Source organism: Labeo rohita, chromosome 6 (assembly GCF_022985175.1).
Source record: "Labeo rohita strain BAU-BD-2019 chromosome 6, IGBB_LRoh.1.0, whole genome shotgun sequence".
NCBI lineage: Eukaryota > Metazoa > Chordata > Actinopteri > Cypriniformes > Cyprinidae > Labeo > Labeo rohita.
The window spans coordinates 28,882,829-28,901,185 of record NC_066874.1 but is presented as its reverse complement, the minus strand read 5'-3'; the positions used below and the strand labels follow the sequence as shown (position 1 = coordinate 28,901,185).

The 18,357-nt window shown below is 36.8% G+C and overlaps 1 protein-coding gene across 3 annotated transcripts in view; it reads left to right on the top strand.

Annotated features, from left to right (window-relative positions):
* The first annotated feature begins 415 nt into the window (after positions 1-415).
* LOC127166870 (immunoglobulin-like and fibronectin type III domain-containing protein 1) overlaps positions 416-18,357 on the top strand; it is a 32,232-nt gene continuing 14,290 nt past the window's right edge. The window contains exons 1-14 of one of the 3 annotated variants that reach the window (XM_051112495.1): positions 416-559; positions 6,237-6,324; positions 9,471-9,500; positions 10,430-10,549; positions 12,021-12,160; positions 12,577-12,676; positions 12,811-12,852; positions 12,983-13,022; positions 13,222-13,402; positions 13,507-13,620; positions 14,725-14,893; positions 15,394-15,666; positions 15,835-17,001; positions 17,778-17,897. In XM_051112495.1, the coding sequence (XP_050968452.1) occupies positions 6,276-6,324; positions 9,471-9,500; positions 10,430-10,549; positions 12,021-12,160; positions 12,577-12,676; positions 12,811-12,852; positions 12,983-13,022; positions 13,222-13,402; positions 13,507-13,620; positions 14,725-14,893; positions 15,394-15,666; positions 15,835-17,001; positions 17,778-17,897 (2,545 nt within the window). In that variant the 5' untranslated portion in view covers positions 416-559; positions 6,237-6,275. The remainder of the gene's footprint in view (positions 560-6,236; positions 6,325-9,470; positions 9,501-10,429; positions 10,550-12,020; positions 12,161-12,576; positions 12,677-12,810; positions 12,853-12,982; positions 13,023-13,221; positions 13,403-13,506; positions 13,621-14,724; positions 14,894-15,393; positions 15,667-15,834; positions 17,002-17,777; positions 17,898-18,357) is intronic. The other 2 variants (XM_051112497.1, XM_051112498.1) reach the window with 2 other exon arrangements.

The following is an 18,357-nucleotide window of genomic DNA, read 5'->3' as shown; positions in this document are numbered from 1 at the left end:
AGATCCCAAGTTCTCTGTGCAGCTAAAGGTACATAAAATGCTTCATTTTATCAGTGACATAAAATGAAGTTTTTGCCAAGTCAGTCGTTTCACAAATGAATTCTTTAATTGCTTTGTTTTAAGGGAATTAAAGAACATCAAAAATCAAACATTTACACCACTACTGAGATGTTACCAAAGTTCTCTTTGTTGTTTTTGTGATTTCAGAATTTGAATGCTGAATGTGGCAAATAAAGCCGATTCACCAATTAATAAATGGTATTTGACTGTCGATGTGAAGTGTACCTATACAACTCTAAGTTAAGATTAAGAAAATATCATGTCAATAGTCATTTGATAATAATAAGGTGTCAACAGGAATGAGGTGTTCCCACAGACCCTCCCTTCAAACAGCAGAACCTTCTTTTGGCGGAAGCCAAGGTTGAGTACATGAGCACAGCACACACACACAGCTCAAAAGATTTATTACCTTGGACAACTTGGAGGCAGCACTCAAATATCAGAAGAGGCCAGAGCACTTTGAAAGAAGCAAGAGAGGAGCACAGAGAACTGTGAACAGGTAGGGATTTTTTTTAGCCTTTTTGTTGTTGTTGTGTCAGAACTGAGAGACGTGCACAAAGAACAAGAAAACAATAAGAGCTCCATGTCTTTGTATTATACCCAAGTTTCTCTCATCACCCTGTGTACCTTGAACAGACACTTGTACGTTTTCAGTGTGGCACAAACTAAGCGGCAAGTTCCGCACTCTGTTGGGTACAATGAACTATGCATGTACTTTGACTTAATATAGCGACTGTGGAGTTTTTACAATCCAGCGCTGACAACCGCACATTACTTTGAGTTCTGAAAACAGAGACTCTAAAATTCAAAATAATCTTGTGCTGCTTTACACTTCTACTTCCTGTTTATAGACTTACTTTATACTATCTGATAACATTATTTGTCTCAATATGGATGTTTAAATGCGGTTTCTTACAGTTAGTTTGATGACCACACATTAAAACCATTTGAGTCGGCCTTCCCGATTTGGGTTTCAGGTTCTGGAATCTGTGTGAGCTGCTAGTCAGGTGGCATGAAGTCAAATCAGAACAGTTGCAGGGATGTTCTAACTATAGATACAGTATCACATCAAATGAAGCCAATGTACGTGAAGGACTTCGAATCAGCGGGTTAATCGAGCTCCATACTTTTTGTGTGTGACACACTCTTAAAAATAAAGGTGCTTCACGATGCCATAGAAGATGCCATAGAAGTACATTTTGTCTAAATGCTTCTAAAAAGAACCTTTAACATCTGAAGAACCTTTTCTGTTTCACAAAAGGTTCTTTGTGGTGAAAGAATTATAAAAAGGTAACAAAGAGATGGTTCTTTAATGAACCTTTAAATGAATAGTTTTTTGTGGAACCACTTTTAAAGCACCTTTATTTTTAAGAGTGCAGGTGTGTCATGTAACACATCAGTTCTTCTGTAAAATAACAAAAACATCTTATTGATGGTTAGTGAATTGATCAGTTTTAAGCTCTACTGTAATGAAACAGAAAAGAAATAATGCAGAAGCATGCAAATAATGGTGTTCAAGTAGTAGAAGCATAATGTTATATATATATATATATACATTGCATTGTGATGATGAAGCTGCATATGAAAAGAGCAACAGGACCTTATGGAACAATTAAATCTTAATGTATATGGGAGTTGCTTTAAAATATTCATTGTGACTATGAAGTGAATTCACAATAACACCTCCTGCTGGCATATGCATTGATGCATTACAATGTGGTGAAGTGCTAAAGCAATTCTTAAGGTTTAAAGCCATTCTTGAAATATAAAAAGGAAACAAAGCATTTATTATTCACCAGTAAAGCTTGCCACTAACAGCAGCTTTACGTTAATTTATCTTTAAATGTTGCTTTCTGGGAGCTGCAGATTTTTATCCTGCTCTCTGAGAGGGTTAAGAGGTGCATGGGGACATTTGAGATCCCTGGAGAGTCTATCCACAGGAGCCATTTTAACTGGGCAAGGCTGACAGGACAGAGGAAGAGATTTTTATCGCCAATCAGAGAAATAGAAGGGCGATAGACTGAGCAAAATTGGCTTTGCCTATTACTGAGGGTGATTTTGCTCACTTAAACACCCCGTGGAATCGCATCTTCCCTACTCTAAATAAAGTACTGACAAGCAGGCTGATTTATAACCCAGTCATTTCCTCACCTAAAATGTGTTTCTTCAATCTAAGACCTAAGGGGCTCATTGCCAGCCTACCCTAAGAGCAAAAGTGGAGTTAATGCTTGCATCGATATTGCATAGGCTGTCCGAGAAACTTAGCTGTGCACCCTTGTATTTTGGTGATTACTAAAAAAATCAGTGGAAGTGAGAATTATTTTTATTAAAACGAGTACATTTTTGAAAGAGAATGTAATTTTGGATATCTCAGACTATCGAAAAGACCCTTTGCTGTAGCTGAAGATATAACTTACCCATTGGGTTCACATAAACGTCACCTAATGCATTTTATGCTAATGATATGTATGCCATTACTCCCAAGTGTCTCTCTTTTTGAACTTCGCCAGTTTTGAGAATGTAAATAACTAGTGCCAACCGAGGGCTGTGCTAGGCTGGCATGATAGCCTATCATTTGACAAATGACTGTGTCCTACTAAACATGTCAGCAGGGCAATTCTGAGAGAGGGGGAAAAAAGGTTAGCCGTATAGTTTAAAACTTGAGCGTGTCATTAGACTTGCTTTTCATATAGTCGTGTGAAGTGGCAGTTTACTCATGCACTGTTATTACTGCTATACAGCCCGGCCTGCCGCTGGCATGTAATTATGTTATGAAGCATGGCTCCGGTTTCTCAGCACGATGAAAATGTCTCCTTTTATGCTGCAGTTCTTCTAATCTGAGATACAGGTGGAAAACCCTGGAAGCTAACCTAACACAGGCAAATTTTGCACAATAGACCACTAATTTGTTAAGTAAGATGGGAATATACCCACTTTTAGGTGTAGAATGCCCAAGATGGCAGTGATACAGAAAGTACTTTCTTGTCCCCATATAAGCATGTGATTGTGCTGAGTGGTGTGAAGCTCATGTTGCATGTAAACTGAAGACCCTCAGCTTGGCAAGCTTCAGTGTGGGGATATTTTGCTCAGAAGGGTTAGATAGCTTGTTTTTCAAAATGAACAGAAGCCAAGGCCTGCTTAGGACATTGTAAAAACCGGCATGGGTGTTCAAATAATTTGTCATTCTGAAAACCTTGTGCTGTAATCTGAGAATGTGTAAAAGTGTTTCTCAAATAGTTTGGTTTTAGCAGACAGATTTTAAACTGGGTATCAAGTGGTGACCCGATATGGCACCATTTATCAAACAAAAACAAATGGAAATTGACCATTTTGTTTTCTAAATGCCACTTGAATTTTGATGGATTTCGTGCTCTCGGCACAAAACAAACTGCGGTTGGCACAAACTATGTTTACTCCCATTTAAAGTGAGCTGTATTTAATCTAGTCTGGGTCCATTTTGTTTTACCTTGCATTGTTCATGATTTTTGAGGATGAAGTGATGTCACAACCTATGCTGGCATTCACCGAATTTGGCTGCTTTTACCAAGTGACAGATGAATTTGCACTAAAATAATGAATTTGGCTGGACGCACAGCTGTTGAATAACAAAACATATGGGAAGCATATTCCTCTCCCTGTTAAAAACTGATATGGCTATTTATTTTGCTATCATATAGGATCAAAAAGGTTATTATTTACATTTAGCATTTTATTTTTTTTTCTGCTGTTCGCAACCCTTTCAGATTCAAAACAGACCTGAAACCTATTTTTGTGTTAAGACAAACACTGGTAAAATAGTATAGCTATCACAATTTGGGTAATATGTTCAATTTATAAGATTAGTTGTAACAATAAGCTAAATTTTCACAGCATTTATTGATCTAGGTTAATGTTAATTTGATCATTGTTAATATATTTTATAAATCTTAAACTAATGCTAATTTATTTTTTATAATGGTATAGATGTCTTAGTATTAGGACTGTCAAACTATTAATCACGATTAATCGCATACAAAATAAAAGTTTGAGTTTGCCTAATATAAATACAAAATATTTTTATTTATATATAATATAAATTATATAAAAACTATAATAAATACATATACTTTTAAATATTTTTCAAATATACACATAAATATGTTTGTATTTATACATACATTATATTCCCACTCAGTACACACACATATATTAGGCAAACTCAAACTTGTATTTTATATGCGATTAATCACGATTAATCGTTTGACAGCACTAATTAGTATATGTAGAAATGAACAGTGATCTAAAAAAATGCTGTTCAGGTTTAGTTCATGATGCCTAATGCTTTAACTAATGTAAATGAATCAAACTTTATTTAACTTTATTTAACTAAGTGTCACCAGGAGTTTATTATATGGCACATGCATTTACTTGTTCAACCTGAAGTTTATCATTATTAGCAATTTTTTATTACTATCCGAAGCACTAACATAACTGACATAGTGTTATTCTCTATGATGCAACCAATTGAAATAATAACTGTCAGGTTTTATGCCAACCGAAATGACAAGCTCAACCATGCATAATGATGAGTGCAATGAATCACATGCATGTTGAAGGATGACACTCAAATGTCAGATTTCAGCAGCTTGTGATCCACAAACCGCTTGCATTTATATCTCATTATGCTCTGTGCAGTCACAATAAGAGGCCAATCAGCATGCTATTGTGTATGGAATATGGCACTCGGTCAGATGACTGATGTAGCATAGAATGCAATTTCATAGAGTTATTTATTGAAAAAGATAGCCACTGCATAAAACAACCTGCTTCGTTCGCGATCTGAGATGAGATTGAGACTACCATTAGCAGGAGTCAACAACAAGAGAGGGAGAAGAGTCATCGAGGGCCCTAGACTGCTAGATCATTCCAAATAAACCAGCTTTGTGCAAAACCTAGTCTGCCTGCCTAGATGGCTTTTTTCCATCATTTGGCCAAAATTATTTCACTTGTCTTTAAATAAGAAGAGAATACTGTAATGTATGGACGCCCATTTCAGCCACAAAATAAAAAATAAAAAAGGTAATTACGACTTTTCACAATTCTGACTTGTTTTCTTGCAATTACGGGTTTATATCTCAAAATTAAGACTTTTCATCTCAGAATTGAAAAGAGTTTATAAATTCAGCTGGGACTACAATTTCTTAGTACCACAATTTTGAATTTATTGCATTTATATCTCGGAATTTATATATATATATATATATATATAAAGAATTGTGAAGTCACAATTAGAAAGATATAAGCTTTTAGCTACATGCTAACTCCAAATTCTATTAAAATCAATTGCAGAGCATTTCATTTGAGTTAGGACACTGCCTTAGTAGTTAGTTTACAGAGGACACGCTCTTGTTTTCGAAAAGAGCTTGCTATCTTGTCACTGTGTCTTAAAAAGCAGTGCACGTGAATCAAAGACATCTGTCTACCATTTGTTTACACAGACAAACATTTAAAACAGCACAAATGGAGGCATGCATTCCATGTGACATCCCCTATGCAGGCAGTAGACAGCACACTAGGTTTTGGAACAAAGCTAAAAATCTCGAACATATGCTCACTAAAATATTTTCAGCTCTCCTCTTCAAAGCTCAAACTGTCTCCCCGCAGGAGACAGTTAAATCCAAATATGTCAAAATCCCATATTAGTGCTACAGTCGTGCTAGTATACTAGTGAGGACGCACTGACTGGATCTGAACCATATATGTGAGTGGATTTGAAAAGATGAATGACTAGAGCCGTGGAGGTTTTGCTGACTAGGCCTAAAGCCTCTCTAATGGAACATAATGCACTGCACTGTCACACTGCATCACATCCCAACAGATGGGATAACCGCCGTCCTACTTTGCTCCATCTTTGTGCCTATTTCACCTGAATTGCTCTTTTCCCTAAACTGTTTGGACTTAATAGGTTATTTAAATGTGCATATGCTCAGTTTTACCTATTTTGGGCTATGGGCTTAATGAGGATAAGTGTTGCAGAAGCACATGGGACGAATATCCTAGACAGATTAATTTATAAAATGAGCTTTTTCATACATCTTCTAATTACATCTTGTATTGTGCAAACATTTTTAATCTATCCAAATGTTTAATAGGACTGAAATTGAATTGACCTTTCATATTGCTTTTCTCACACCCAGAGAAGCTTCTGAATTCTTGAGCCATTGGACTGCATCAAGATGATGAAAAAAGCCAAGGTTTTAGATCCAACTGCTGCCGGGCAAGGCGGTAAGAACAATATAATTGTTCTCTCTCCCATATGGCAGGCTGACACCGGCACCGAACCTTGTCCAACTGCTCTATTACTGAATTACTGAAACAACAAATCCAGCCATGTCCTCCATGAAGACCAGCTAGACCAACGTGTGGAGGAAAAAAAAAAATCTTTTTTTGTTTTGTAATTTGTTCTTTCTTTTTCTTAATGGTCACTATTCCCAGAGGATGTAATTTAGTTAATCAGTTTTCATTGTATTCATAATGACAAGAGTATGGCAATGGAATTTGACACACTTGGTAGGACATGGGTCTCATTTAGAAAAGTTCTACCACAGTACGCATGCAACTGCGTTAAAATGAAACGCCGGATTTTCCAGATAAAATCTAATGACCTCCTCTCCATGGTAAAGTGAATAATATATCTCCCCCTGAGGGGTTAGAAGAGCAAGATAAAAGCAAGTGTTGAAACTAACCTAGCCACACAAATTTATTTAAACACATGAATGATCAAACAGCTGGTTAAAGTCGTAGGTTGTGGGTTTGGAAACTGGCCACTGTGCACAAGATGCAAATGAAGAGGAGGCTGTGAATGTGGCTTATGCAATCAGAGCCTTCATCAGTGCCTACTGCGCCCTTCATCTGGAAGCTCACTAAACAGCCCGTGAGCATTTGCTGTCATTCAGCACGGGTTTCTTTGAATCGTGTAACCATGGATGCAAGGGACAACCATCAGCCAACCAAATGTGAAGTGCCTGTGTAAGTGAAAGAAAGTAAATAGAGGTAGAAAAGAGGAGCGGCAAAACTAGACTTGGCTGGAATCAAACCTGTATGCACAACAGCTCTTACGTTTCAACATTTGTATAAAAATCCACCCACTTAACATTTATTTTCTTTGCTTTCCATTTTTATTTATTTCTCACTTGCTTTATTTCATTTCCTTTGAGGAGGGGGTTTATTTTATCTTTTAAACTATTTAATTATACATTTTTTATTCTTTTGTTTTTTTTTTTCTTATGTTAATTTTGAACCCCTCCTTTTTTATGATGATGGGTGATAATATATAGATTGCAGGACATAAAAAGTGTATTTCCTGCTAATTTAGGCCTGTTTCACACTGCAAATTTAAGGCGAGATAAAGCGAAATGCATATTAACTTAAAACTTCTGATTTAAAAAAAATAGTCCATTAGAATGTACAAAACAATCAGTGTAGCAACCAGACGAACGCTGCAGTAATACTAATATGTTACGTTCTCTGAGGGGATTTTCACTGCAATCAATAATTGTGACGCACAATGACGCCATTTGCTTTTGTGAAAAGCGCCAGCCTGCGGTGTGAAACGAGATGTGACAGTAGGGCCGTGAGCGGATATCTGTACAGTACAATTGCTATGGCAGGGTTGCCAACTTTTAAGTTCAGCTTGGAGTGAGATTTTTTGTTTGTTTGTTTGTTTTGGAGTGGGGTGTTGGGTTGGGGGTGGCGATCTCGATTCCATATCTATTTATATATATATACTGTACATGTAAGGGGATAAAAATGCAGCTGAATGCCTTTTTTAGCATCATTTTAAACTTTTTAAATTCAGTATTTGCTTGCATTAATTGTGTACTTATACGAGTATCATTAAAAAAGGATGTAAGTTATTAACTTTTTAAATTTCACATTTAAAAATATAGTGTTTAATCATTTCTAAATATTTATTCAAATAAAAAACTTAAAAATAAGTAAGCAGGTATGACCTGCAATATTCTAGATACATGTATATTTAGTAAAGAGCCATACAGGTACCTAGTGGGTAAACCATGGCATTACAAATGATTTTTTTTTTTCCCAACCACAAAATGACTCTAATTTGCCTATATATATATATATATATATACATATATATATATATATAGTCATTAATGGACCTTAATTATTGGACAGATAGTATTTAGTACTAAATGATCTCCTTAAAATATTACAAATTATTGAACTAAAATATTAATTTATTTAACTAAAAAAAAATAGTTAAGCTGTATGGTCACATTATAAGTAAGCAATACCTGAGGGTTAAATACAAGAAAATCATATTAACTCTTACGAAATTTACCATGATTTTATTATAGCAAAAGTGTAGTAACCATGTTTTTTGGCGCATTGATTACCATTTGTATAACCATAGTTTTACTACAAATACCACGGTTAAACTATGGTTAGTGTAGCAAGACCATGGTTAATTTGTGGTTACCATGGTTTAACTATAGGAACCATGTTTTTTTTGTTTTATTTGTAGTAAAACCATGTTCAATTTTCTTAAGGGTTGCCTCTCCATCACTCTCCAGAATAAAATTATACTGTAAATGTTATCGGCGTAAAAATCAATGCATAATATGCTGTAATGTTTACCAAAATACCCATTAAGTGCACCAAAACGCTATTTATCATTTGAATTTAGTATTAAAACTTACAACATTTGAAAGCTGAAACTCGCAAGCAGAGTTGCCAATTTGGTGAGATTTACATGGGCAGAGTGAGAGCATGAGACAGAGCCTGAAAGCGGGTGTCTCACGCCAAATGCGTAGTTGGCAACCCTGGCATTGGACGTTGCTGAAAGAGTCAAGTATTTAATATCGCCATCCTGACATCACCTTGATTCTATCAGATTTACTTGGTTATGCTGTGAAACCATGTCCGGCGTGCTTTTTTTCATGAACTGGTGTGAGAAGTTCACTTACGTAATGTTAATTTATATTACCTCAAAAATCGCATATTTGAAATCTGTTTTTCTAAATGAATATATAGTATATTTTCACCATATTACCTGCAGCAGTGTGAATACTGTAACCAGAATAATCGCACGCTGATAATATATGCTGTGTGAAACAGGTCTCACACTTCTATTTCCATTCCTTTCCCAGTGTGTCTGCTTTTTCTAGTCTTGTCTATTGTAATCTCACATTCAAGCCCTTAGTGGTTTGAATAATTATGTTTTATTTTTTTAACCCACTCGTCTTTTCCCCTGTCTTGTGTTTTTGGTCGTATTTGTGAGTAATTTTGTGTTTCGTTCAAATCTGTCAAAGAAAAAAAGAAAGCCAGGATTCACAATGTTGTGTTCTCCTTTGTTTCCCCTTCCTTCGTTGCTGTTGTACTGTAATGTTGTGTCTATACTGTACCAGGACTGGAAATTCTACCTCTCAGAAGAAAAGGTAAGGTAATCGAATGACAGCAAACTGAACATCTGCATGCATGTCATGATATCCAGTATATTTTTATATCATCTCATAACATCATCTCATAACATATTTCATTTGTAACAAATAATACATCATGTCATATCCAGTGTATCATAATATCCAGTCATATAAGCAATAAGAATGCATACCAGTATGCTATTTATAATATGAATGTTCAGATTGCTGTCATTTAAAGACATCATGAAAAGACTTTGTTTTTTTTTTTGCGTGTTGATGTATTGAAACATGATGGGATGTTTATAACAACCAATAGATTTAACCAGGTTCTCAGGGCGAGAAAAAGTTGTTTGGGGCAAGTTGTCACATAAATGCTAGGATTTAGTACAACTAATTACAATATTTACTTACCAAAACAATTTATGTTTTATATTTTTGTGTGATGTATTTTTTCCCCTCACAACCGATATGCGTACTGTTTATACTTTGCTATATGCCTAAGAAGTGGGACAAAATGTCACAAAGACAAGGCATGTGACAATACAGAAACTGACTTTCAAAAATAAACCTATTTTAAGAAATATTCACCAGAGTGTGAATATTGCACGCGAACACTGTGACAACTAGCCCCGGGTTATTTTTCTATTTATAAATTTAGGAATGAATCTGCAAAACATGAATCTGCTTATTTAAAGCAAATAAAGGAAATTAACATGGGTGCAAATATCATTGTATGTCTTAGATATCATCTCTTTTTCACCCACGGAAGCTTTTCAACCTCTATTTTAAATCTATCATATTTTGTATTCACTAAATTGTTTTTTAATATATAGACTACAGACATGCAGATCACTATTCAGAATGTTACGTCACTGTGCACCTGCTGTGTTGTTGTTGTTTCCCCTGATGTTCTGACATTGTACCCCGAATGTGGATTCTCTCAGGCATCAAACGGAGATCTAAGGTTCCCGGTGTTATGATTACACAGTACATTGAGGAACTTCCTGAGGGGATGACAACTCCAGACTTCACACGTAAACCCATCGCTTTAACCATTCAAGAAGGTAAGCACATTAAAAGAGAAGAATCTACAAAAATGAAAGCAAATATGATTAGAGGCGACAGTTGAGAGCTAAATGATCCTGCATGTGAAATTAACAAGCTAGAAACACGTACAGAGGATTACCACACAGATTTACTGCCCTAAATGTCTAAGCTGTGCAGCTACACCGACTTAACTTAGGCACAAGATGAGTGATTTATCAAGTTTGCTGTTCGTCCTCCAGCTTTAACATGTGACCATGGCTATATATGCACCAAGGGGAAGAAATCAAATAGCATATATCCCATTTCACGCTCGTATGAAATGTACAGGGCAAGACCGCAAATGTGTAATGTATGCTTTCTTTTACGTTTTTAATGACATGTGACCTTTCAAGCTATGGGTTTTTGTCCTTTATTCTGCTTGTATCTAAACCATTTAACTTTACCAAAGTGTCTTCTGCAATACAACTACGAGTGTCTCTTAGACAGAACAAAGCCATTTCTAATAAGCAATAAATAAAATATAGTATGATTTTACAATAATGTCCTATTAGTTAATGCATTAACTAACATAAATTTGCATTGAGCAATTTCAAATAGTCAATACGTATTTACAGTTAAGGTCAAAAGTTTACATACACCTAGCAGAATCTGCAAAATGTTAATTATTTTACCAAAATATATAAATATTTTTTTATTTAGTACTGACCTGAATAAGTTATTTCACATGAAAGACATTTACATATAGTCCACAAAAGAAAATAATAGCTGAATTTATAAAAATGACTTTAGAAAACGTTTACATATGCTTGATTCTTAATACTTCGTTGTTACCTGAATGTTTTTCGTTTTTTTTTTTTTTTGTTAGTTTTGTTTAGTGATAGTTGTTCATGAGTTTGTCCTGAACAGTAAAACTGCCTGCCATTCTTCAGAAAAATCTTTCAGGTTCCACAATTTCTTTGGTTTTTGAGCATTTTTGTGTATTTGAACCCTTTCCAATAATAACTGTATGATTTTGAGATCCATCTTTTCACACTAAAGGACAACTGAGGGACTCATATGCAACTATTACAGAAGGTTCAAATGCTCACTGATGCTTCAGAAGAAAACACAATGCATTAAGAGCCGGGGGATGAAAACTTTTTGAGTTTGAAGATCAGGGTAAATTGAACTTCTTTTATCTTCTGGAAAATATCTTAATGCATCGTTTTTCCTTCTGCAGCATCAGTGAGCATTTAAACCTTCTGTAATGTATCCAGACTTTTGTCTATTAGTGTACTTGAACACATTCTATGATACATGTACACAGAATTGTAAACAAATTTAAGATTACTGTAAAATCTTCAGTTACAACTAAAAAAACATGCAACACAAAGTTTTTAAGGTGCAAAAGCTATCTTGACTTATAGAAAAGAATATTACATATTTTTCACACACCTTTTGAAAGCCTTTTCATTTATAGCGATAAATTATTTATACCTTAATTTCCAGGAAAACTAGCTGTTTTTAAAGCTAAAGTGAGTGGAAACCCAGCACCCACTGTGAGCTGGCGTAGAGCGAAAGGAGAAATGAATGATCCCCAAAAGTTTCAGAACAAATATGACCCCACAACTAATGAACACACTTTGGAGGTATGCAGAGGCTTTTAGCCTCACTTTTAATCCTCTACTTAACATTTAAGGTGAAGTGTGTAATGGTTTAATTTTAAAATACCTTCTCATATCCCAGCTTTAATGTGAAGAGACTGCAAGTAGGATGATTCCCACAGAAAGCGTAAATTCAGTTGCCCTGTGCCATCAATGTATTGCTTGCTTCAGTTGTTTGGGCAGCCCAAAACAGCAACATTGTCACAACCAAGGGCACAATTTTGGAGCAGGACTTCCTGTTTGTTGGACAGATGTTTCCTGTTTGGAAATAGTCATTATTCGTGTCTTTGCCAGCTCAAACATTATACACTTCACCTTTAAACGTTCATTTCATTATCATTGTCTTCCAATTACTATCTAAGATTCATCAACACAACCTATTTTTCTGATTAATTTTGCAGATACCTAAAGTCAGTGGTGCTGAAGCTGACACTTACAAATGCTATGCCTCAAATGAATATGGGAAAGCTGTTTGCCCTGTTGTCCTAAATGTCATTGAAGGTACGACTCATATTAGCTGAGCTTGTTTATATAGTGTTTTTTCATTACTAAGTTCTTATTCAATCCAAAGAAAAAGTAACCAATACTAAAAAAAAAAAATAGCTGCAAACACTGTATTTTCTTTTTCTTTTCAGTCGGATTCAAAAAGGAAAAAGAATTGCAAAAGACTGAACCAGGTAAGATAATTGTAACAACATTTTAGTAGCTGATTGTTTTTCCATCTTAGCAAGACAGTTCATCACACTGAATATGGCACACACAAGCATTCACTTTCTTCTGTTTGTTGATTGCATTTTGGGGCTACAGCAGGTGACCCAACAGAGTTTAGAAAGATGCTCAGGAGAGGGTAAGACATTTGTTTCCATTACATTACACATTAATGCCATGTCATCAGCAGTGCAGTTCCACATTAGGCTCTATTTATATGTCTGATTCTTTCCATAGTTAATTAGCCCATCTCATATTAAAACATCAGTCACGTTAACCCAGTTAAGTGCTAGCATTTGGCCCTGAAGTTCGTATTTGTCATTACAATCTTCTTAAAGTGCTGGCAAAAAAGAGGAGAAAAAGGAAGGTGACATTGACGACTCTGTATGGGAACTGCTGCTGAGTGCTGACAAGAAAGACTATGAGCGCATTTGCATCGAGTATGGCATCACTGATTTCCGTGGCATGCTGAAGAAACTGGTCGAGATGAAGAGGGAAAGAGAAGAGGAGCAGGCACAGGTAAAGAGCTGCCAAAATGACAGAAGGTTTCTCAAAGAATTGCTTTCATGACTGGATGCACAAATCTGGAGACAAATTATGTTCTGTTTGTTTCACTGATTTAGTTCATCCAACATCTTAGTAATCTCAAACCCATTGAGCTGAAGTCTGAGGAAGCAGCCACCTTTGAACTGGAAATGGAGCTCAAAGACCCCAACAGCCGCATTTTTCTGTATAAGGTAAGAACTGTGAATCAGAGGATGTGAAACACCAATGAAAAAAGGTGTGACAGGTACAGTAGATCAATCAATGCTAGTTACAAAAAAATCAGTGCTAATCTGCGATAATCAACAAACAGCCGCAGCTGGTTCATGTCAGTATTATAGTTTTTATATTAGTTTTATTTTAGCTGAAGTTTAAGTAATTTTGTTGTAATTTGTAATTAAACTAAATGAAAATTAGAAGTATTGCTTTTGTAACTGATTTTTGTTTCAGTTTACTAGTTTATACAGGTGCATCTCAAAAAATTGGAATATCATGAAAAATTTTATTATAGCTTATTTGAAAAAATTAAACTTTCATTTATTCTGGATTCATTACATGTAAAGTAAAACACTTCAAAAGTTTTTTTGTTTTAATTTTGATGATTAGAGCGTATAGCTCATGAAAGTCAAAAATCCAGTATCTCAAAATATTAGAATATTTATATTTGAGTTTCATTAAATGAGCATCCCTACAGTGCAAATTCCGGGTATCTCTTGTTCTTTGAAACCACACTAATGGGGAAGACTGCTGACTTGGCAATGGTACAGATACAATCATTGACACCCTCCACAAAGAGAGCAAGTCACAGATGATCATTACTGAATGGGGTGGCTGTTTACAGAGTGTTGTATTAAAGCATATTAAATACAAAGTTGACTGGAAGGAATAAATTGGGTAGGCAAAGATGCACAAGCAACAGCAATAACCGCAAGCTTGAGAATACTGTCAAGCCGATTCATACCATTAGACTCAATTCACCCAGCCGGAAATGTATTCAATTATAACATTACAATTTGCTTAGCTGGAAAATGACATATTAGGCCAAAATAAACAAATAATTTACTTATAATTAAAACAAAGACGATTAGTTAACATGCATTTGCATATGTCTATGAAGATTGATTTTGTCGTTGCTGTTCTCGGCTGCAAATGAAAAGCCTGTTTTAAATAGGCTACACAAAAAGACACATCACTGTGCGACCTATTCAGCCAGCACTAATATGAGCACCAGTTTTTTGACTTATTTTTCTATATGCATCATGAACAGGCATTACAGTTACTTTTTCTCTTTTGTTCAGGACGGCGTCATGATTCCATTCAGCAAAGAGACTGAAGGCGAAATGAAGCACTGTCTAAAACAAGTTGGCAAGAAGTACATCTTCACTGTTACAAGTCTCAATCCAGAAGATGCCGGAATCTATCAAGTGGATGTTGAGGGTGTCAATATCTTTTCAACGGATTTCAAGAGTACGTTTTTTTACAGCACATTTGTCTATTTGTCAGTTAACCTCCTGCTGAAAAGACCAGCACGAATTCCCATGCCTGTCTATGCCGCCTTGGTGTTTCTCTGGCTGGTTAACTGACATAAAAACACGTCTACACTGGATGTGAGCTATGCACCATTATGCCCTAAAACTAAATCGATCCCATTATAATCAATAAAGCGGTCTACACTGGAAGCATCTGTTTGGTTTCACGTCAGACAGTTACATCAAAATCAGCATGTGATGTTTCTGGTCTGCTAATATAAATTGTCTTTTGCTTCTAAACATGACTACACAGTTGTTGCAACACTAACATAACATAATATTTATATCCTAAGTCAGTTTTAACTAATGTATTTCCAATGAAAATAAAGCAAGTTGTGCTGTTTAAGCTAGTTAAGAAGCCTAGTGGAGACGGTGCTTTTATAGAATGCATAATGTCATGGATTGACTGAGGTGTGTTTATCCATATTTAACACGCAGTTCCCCCTGTGGACTTTGCCCTGAAGATTAAGGAGGTGACGGCCCAAGAGAGAGAAGATGCCATGTTTGAGTGTGTTTTATCACAACCCGTTAGTAAGATTTCTTGGACCCTAAAAAACACACCTCTCTCCAACAACGAGAAATATGAGATTACTTGTTCAGAAGACAAACTGATCCACCGCCTAAGAATTATTGATTGTATGCCTTTGGATGCTGGAATCTATACTGCTATAGCCGGCATTAAGTCTTGCAGTGCTTGGCTGATTGTAGAAGGTAAGTACAACCTTTTTTCAATAAGTAGAAATTAGAAAAATTATATTGTGTTTTATTTCTGTGATGCATTCTTTTTATTATAAATTTCTGTAATACATCCTATAACTTTATTAACATGCTCAAATGCAATAAGCACTATCTGAATTTGTAATATTGCTTCCACACCAGCTGACAAAGATCCTGCAACAAAGGGGAAGAAGAAACCCCGTAAAACCACTCAGGCAGGTGGTGGTGGTGATGACTTGCTGAAGATTGCTGCTGACCAGGCAGAGAAGAACAAGAAGGAGATAGCAGAAGCTTTGGAGGCTGCTAAGAAACTCCAGGCTGAAAGAGAGGCAGCAGAAGCTGAAGCTAAAGCCAGAGCTGCAGCTGAAGCCGAAGCAGCAAAAGCAGCAGCACAGGCGGCAGCGGCTGCTGCGGCCGCAGCTGCTGCTAAGGCTGCACAGGATGCTCTTGCCGCAGCTAAAGCCAAAGGTAAATCTGAGGCTGACGCTAAAGCCGCAGCAGAAGCAGCTGCACGGGCTGCAGCATTAAAAGCCAAAGCCAGTGCTGAGGAGGAAGCCAGGAAGCAGGCTGAGCTCAAGGCCTTAAGTGAAGGTCTGAGTGCTCAGCAAGCTGCTGCAGCAGGGGCTGCCGCAGCTGCTGCCTTGGCTGCACAGGCAGCTGCTGCAGCAGCAAGTCTTGGAAAGGCTGGAGCTGCAGGTGGAGTTGGAGGCGGTGCTGCAGCAGTGGTAGGAGCAGTATGGGGTGCAGGAGCTACAGGTGCTGGAGAAGCTGGAGGGGCTGGAGGAGCCAGTGGGGCTGGAGGTGCTGGGATAGCAGGAGGGGCTGGAGGAGTTGGTGGAGCAGGAGGGGCTGGAGGAGCTGGAGGAGCTGGAGGAGCCGGAGGGGTTGGAGGAGTTGGAGGAGTTGGAGTAGCCGGTGGGGCTGGAGGAGCAGGAGGAGCCGGTAAGGCTGGAGGAGCCGGAGGGGCCGGAGGGGCCGGAGGAGCCGGAGGAGCCGGAGGAGCCGGAGGGGCTGGAGGGGCTGGAGGGGCTGGAGGAGCCGGAGGGGCTGGAGGAGCTGATGGAGCCGGAGGTGCCGGTGGAGCTGGAGGAGCTGGTGGAGCTGATGGAGCTGGAGGTGCTGGTGGAGCTGATGGAGCTGGAGGAGCTGGTGGAGCCGGAGGAGCTGATGGAGCTGGAGGAGCTGGTGGGGAGGGAGGAGCTGGAGCTGCTGGTGGGGCCGGAGGAGCTGATGGTTCTGGAGGAAGCGGAGGAGAGGGAGGAGATGGAGGAGATGGAGGAGACAAGAAGCGTCAAAGAGCAGGACCTCTTGTACCAGAGACTGTCGTAGGTAAGAAATTATACAAGGAGACATTAAATATATCTATATATATCTATTCCTTCTTGTTTTTATTTGGATTTTTAAAAAATATGTACTGTATATGTACATTTCAGCAGTGATTGGTTCTTACAGAAAACATACAATGCAGGCCAAACTTTCATACAGTACATATGCAATAGTTTATACACCAACAATACCATTAAAAGTAAGATTTTTTGGGGGGGCTTTTTTTTGTCTTATGCAGACCAAGGCATTTATTTAATCAAAATACAGTAAATCAGTAATATTATAGAATATGAATAATTATATTTCAAAAATAATAATTCAAATTCAAAAGAGTATAGCATTTATTTGAAACAGATTTTTTAAAACAAAAATAAAACAGTATTTTCAGTTTTAATTTCTTGGTGTGCAGTGTGTGTATGTATGTATGTATATATATATATATATATATACACACACAAAAATACAGACTCCTATCAGGCAACAATACCTGTTTAATTATCATCACTACTCTTATAATACGGATAGCTTTTTACAAAACTGTTATTGCTTGTTGTGTCAGCATTCAGCATTTTGTAAAAGAGCTTTGTTTTTGTGAAACATCCTTGCACAGCTTTCTGTTTCCTTATAAGCTGATGTTTTTCTGCGCATGCATACGCAGTCATCACAACACACCAACATCCTAGAGGTGTTTAGTTCAAGTGGGATACACACACAACACAATCAAAGTATTGCACATCCTGTGCTGATTAATTGACAGTTTACATCAAAAATCATGATAGGAAACTCAAACACACCCAGCACAGTTCCAGATGTGATCATGGAGCATTGTAAGCAGGAAGGGGAACCCGAGGGCCGTACTCGTGTAAGACAAGGCCCACTGATACCAGACACAGTGACTGGTAAGAGCGTGGGATGAATACACTAAATCCAGCTCATCTGTATTAAAATCATGTGCAGTGATTATAGAAACTAAATAGTTTACTAAGTCTTTTCCATTAAGCATTAACAGTAACACAAATAGCTTTTACTTGAATGTTTGATAAAATATTGATAATGAAAAAGACATTTCACATAACATTAACAACCTCTTTGATTTTTTTGAATAAACACTAAATGTTTAAGCATGATTATTAATTTTCAGTAATTAAGAATGATTAATATATATATATATTTAAAAAATAATACTTTTAACATAGAGGAAAACAGTGGAGTGCTTAAAAGTATTATCACAACTAATGTAATTTCCAGTAATATAAGATCAAACTGAAAACTTTACATCAAAGAATCAGTCTTTTTTTATTTTCTCTGTGATCAAATCCATAAAATAAAATTTTTCAGCTTAATGTGCTACTCGTTTTA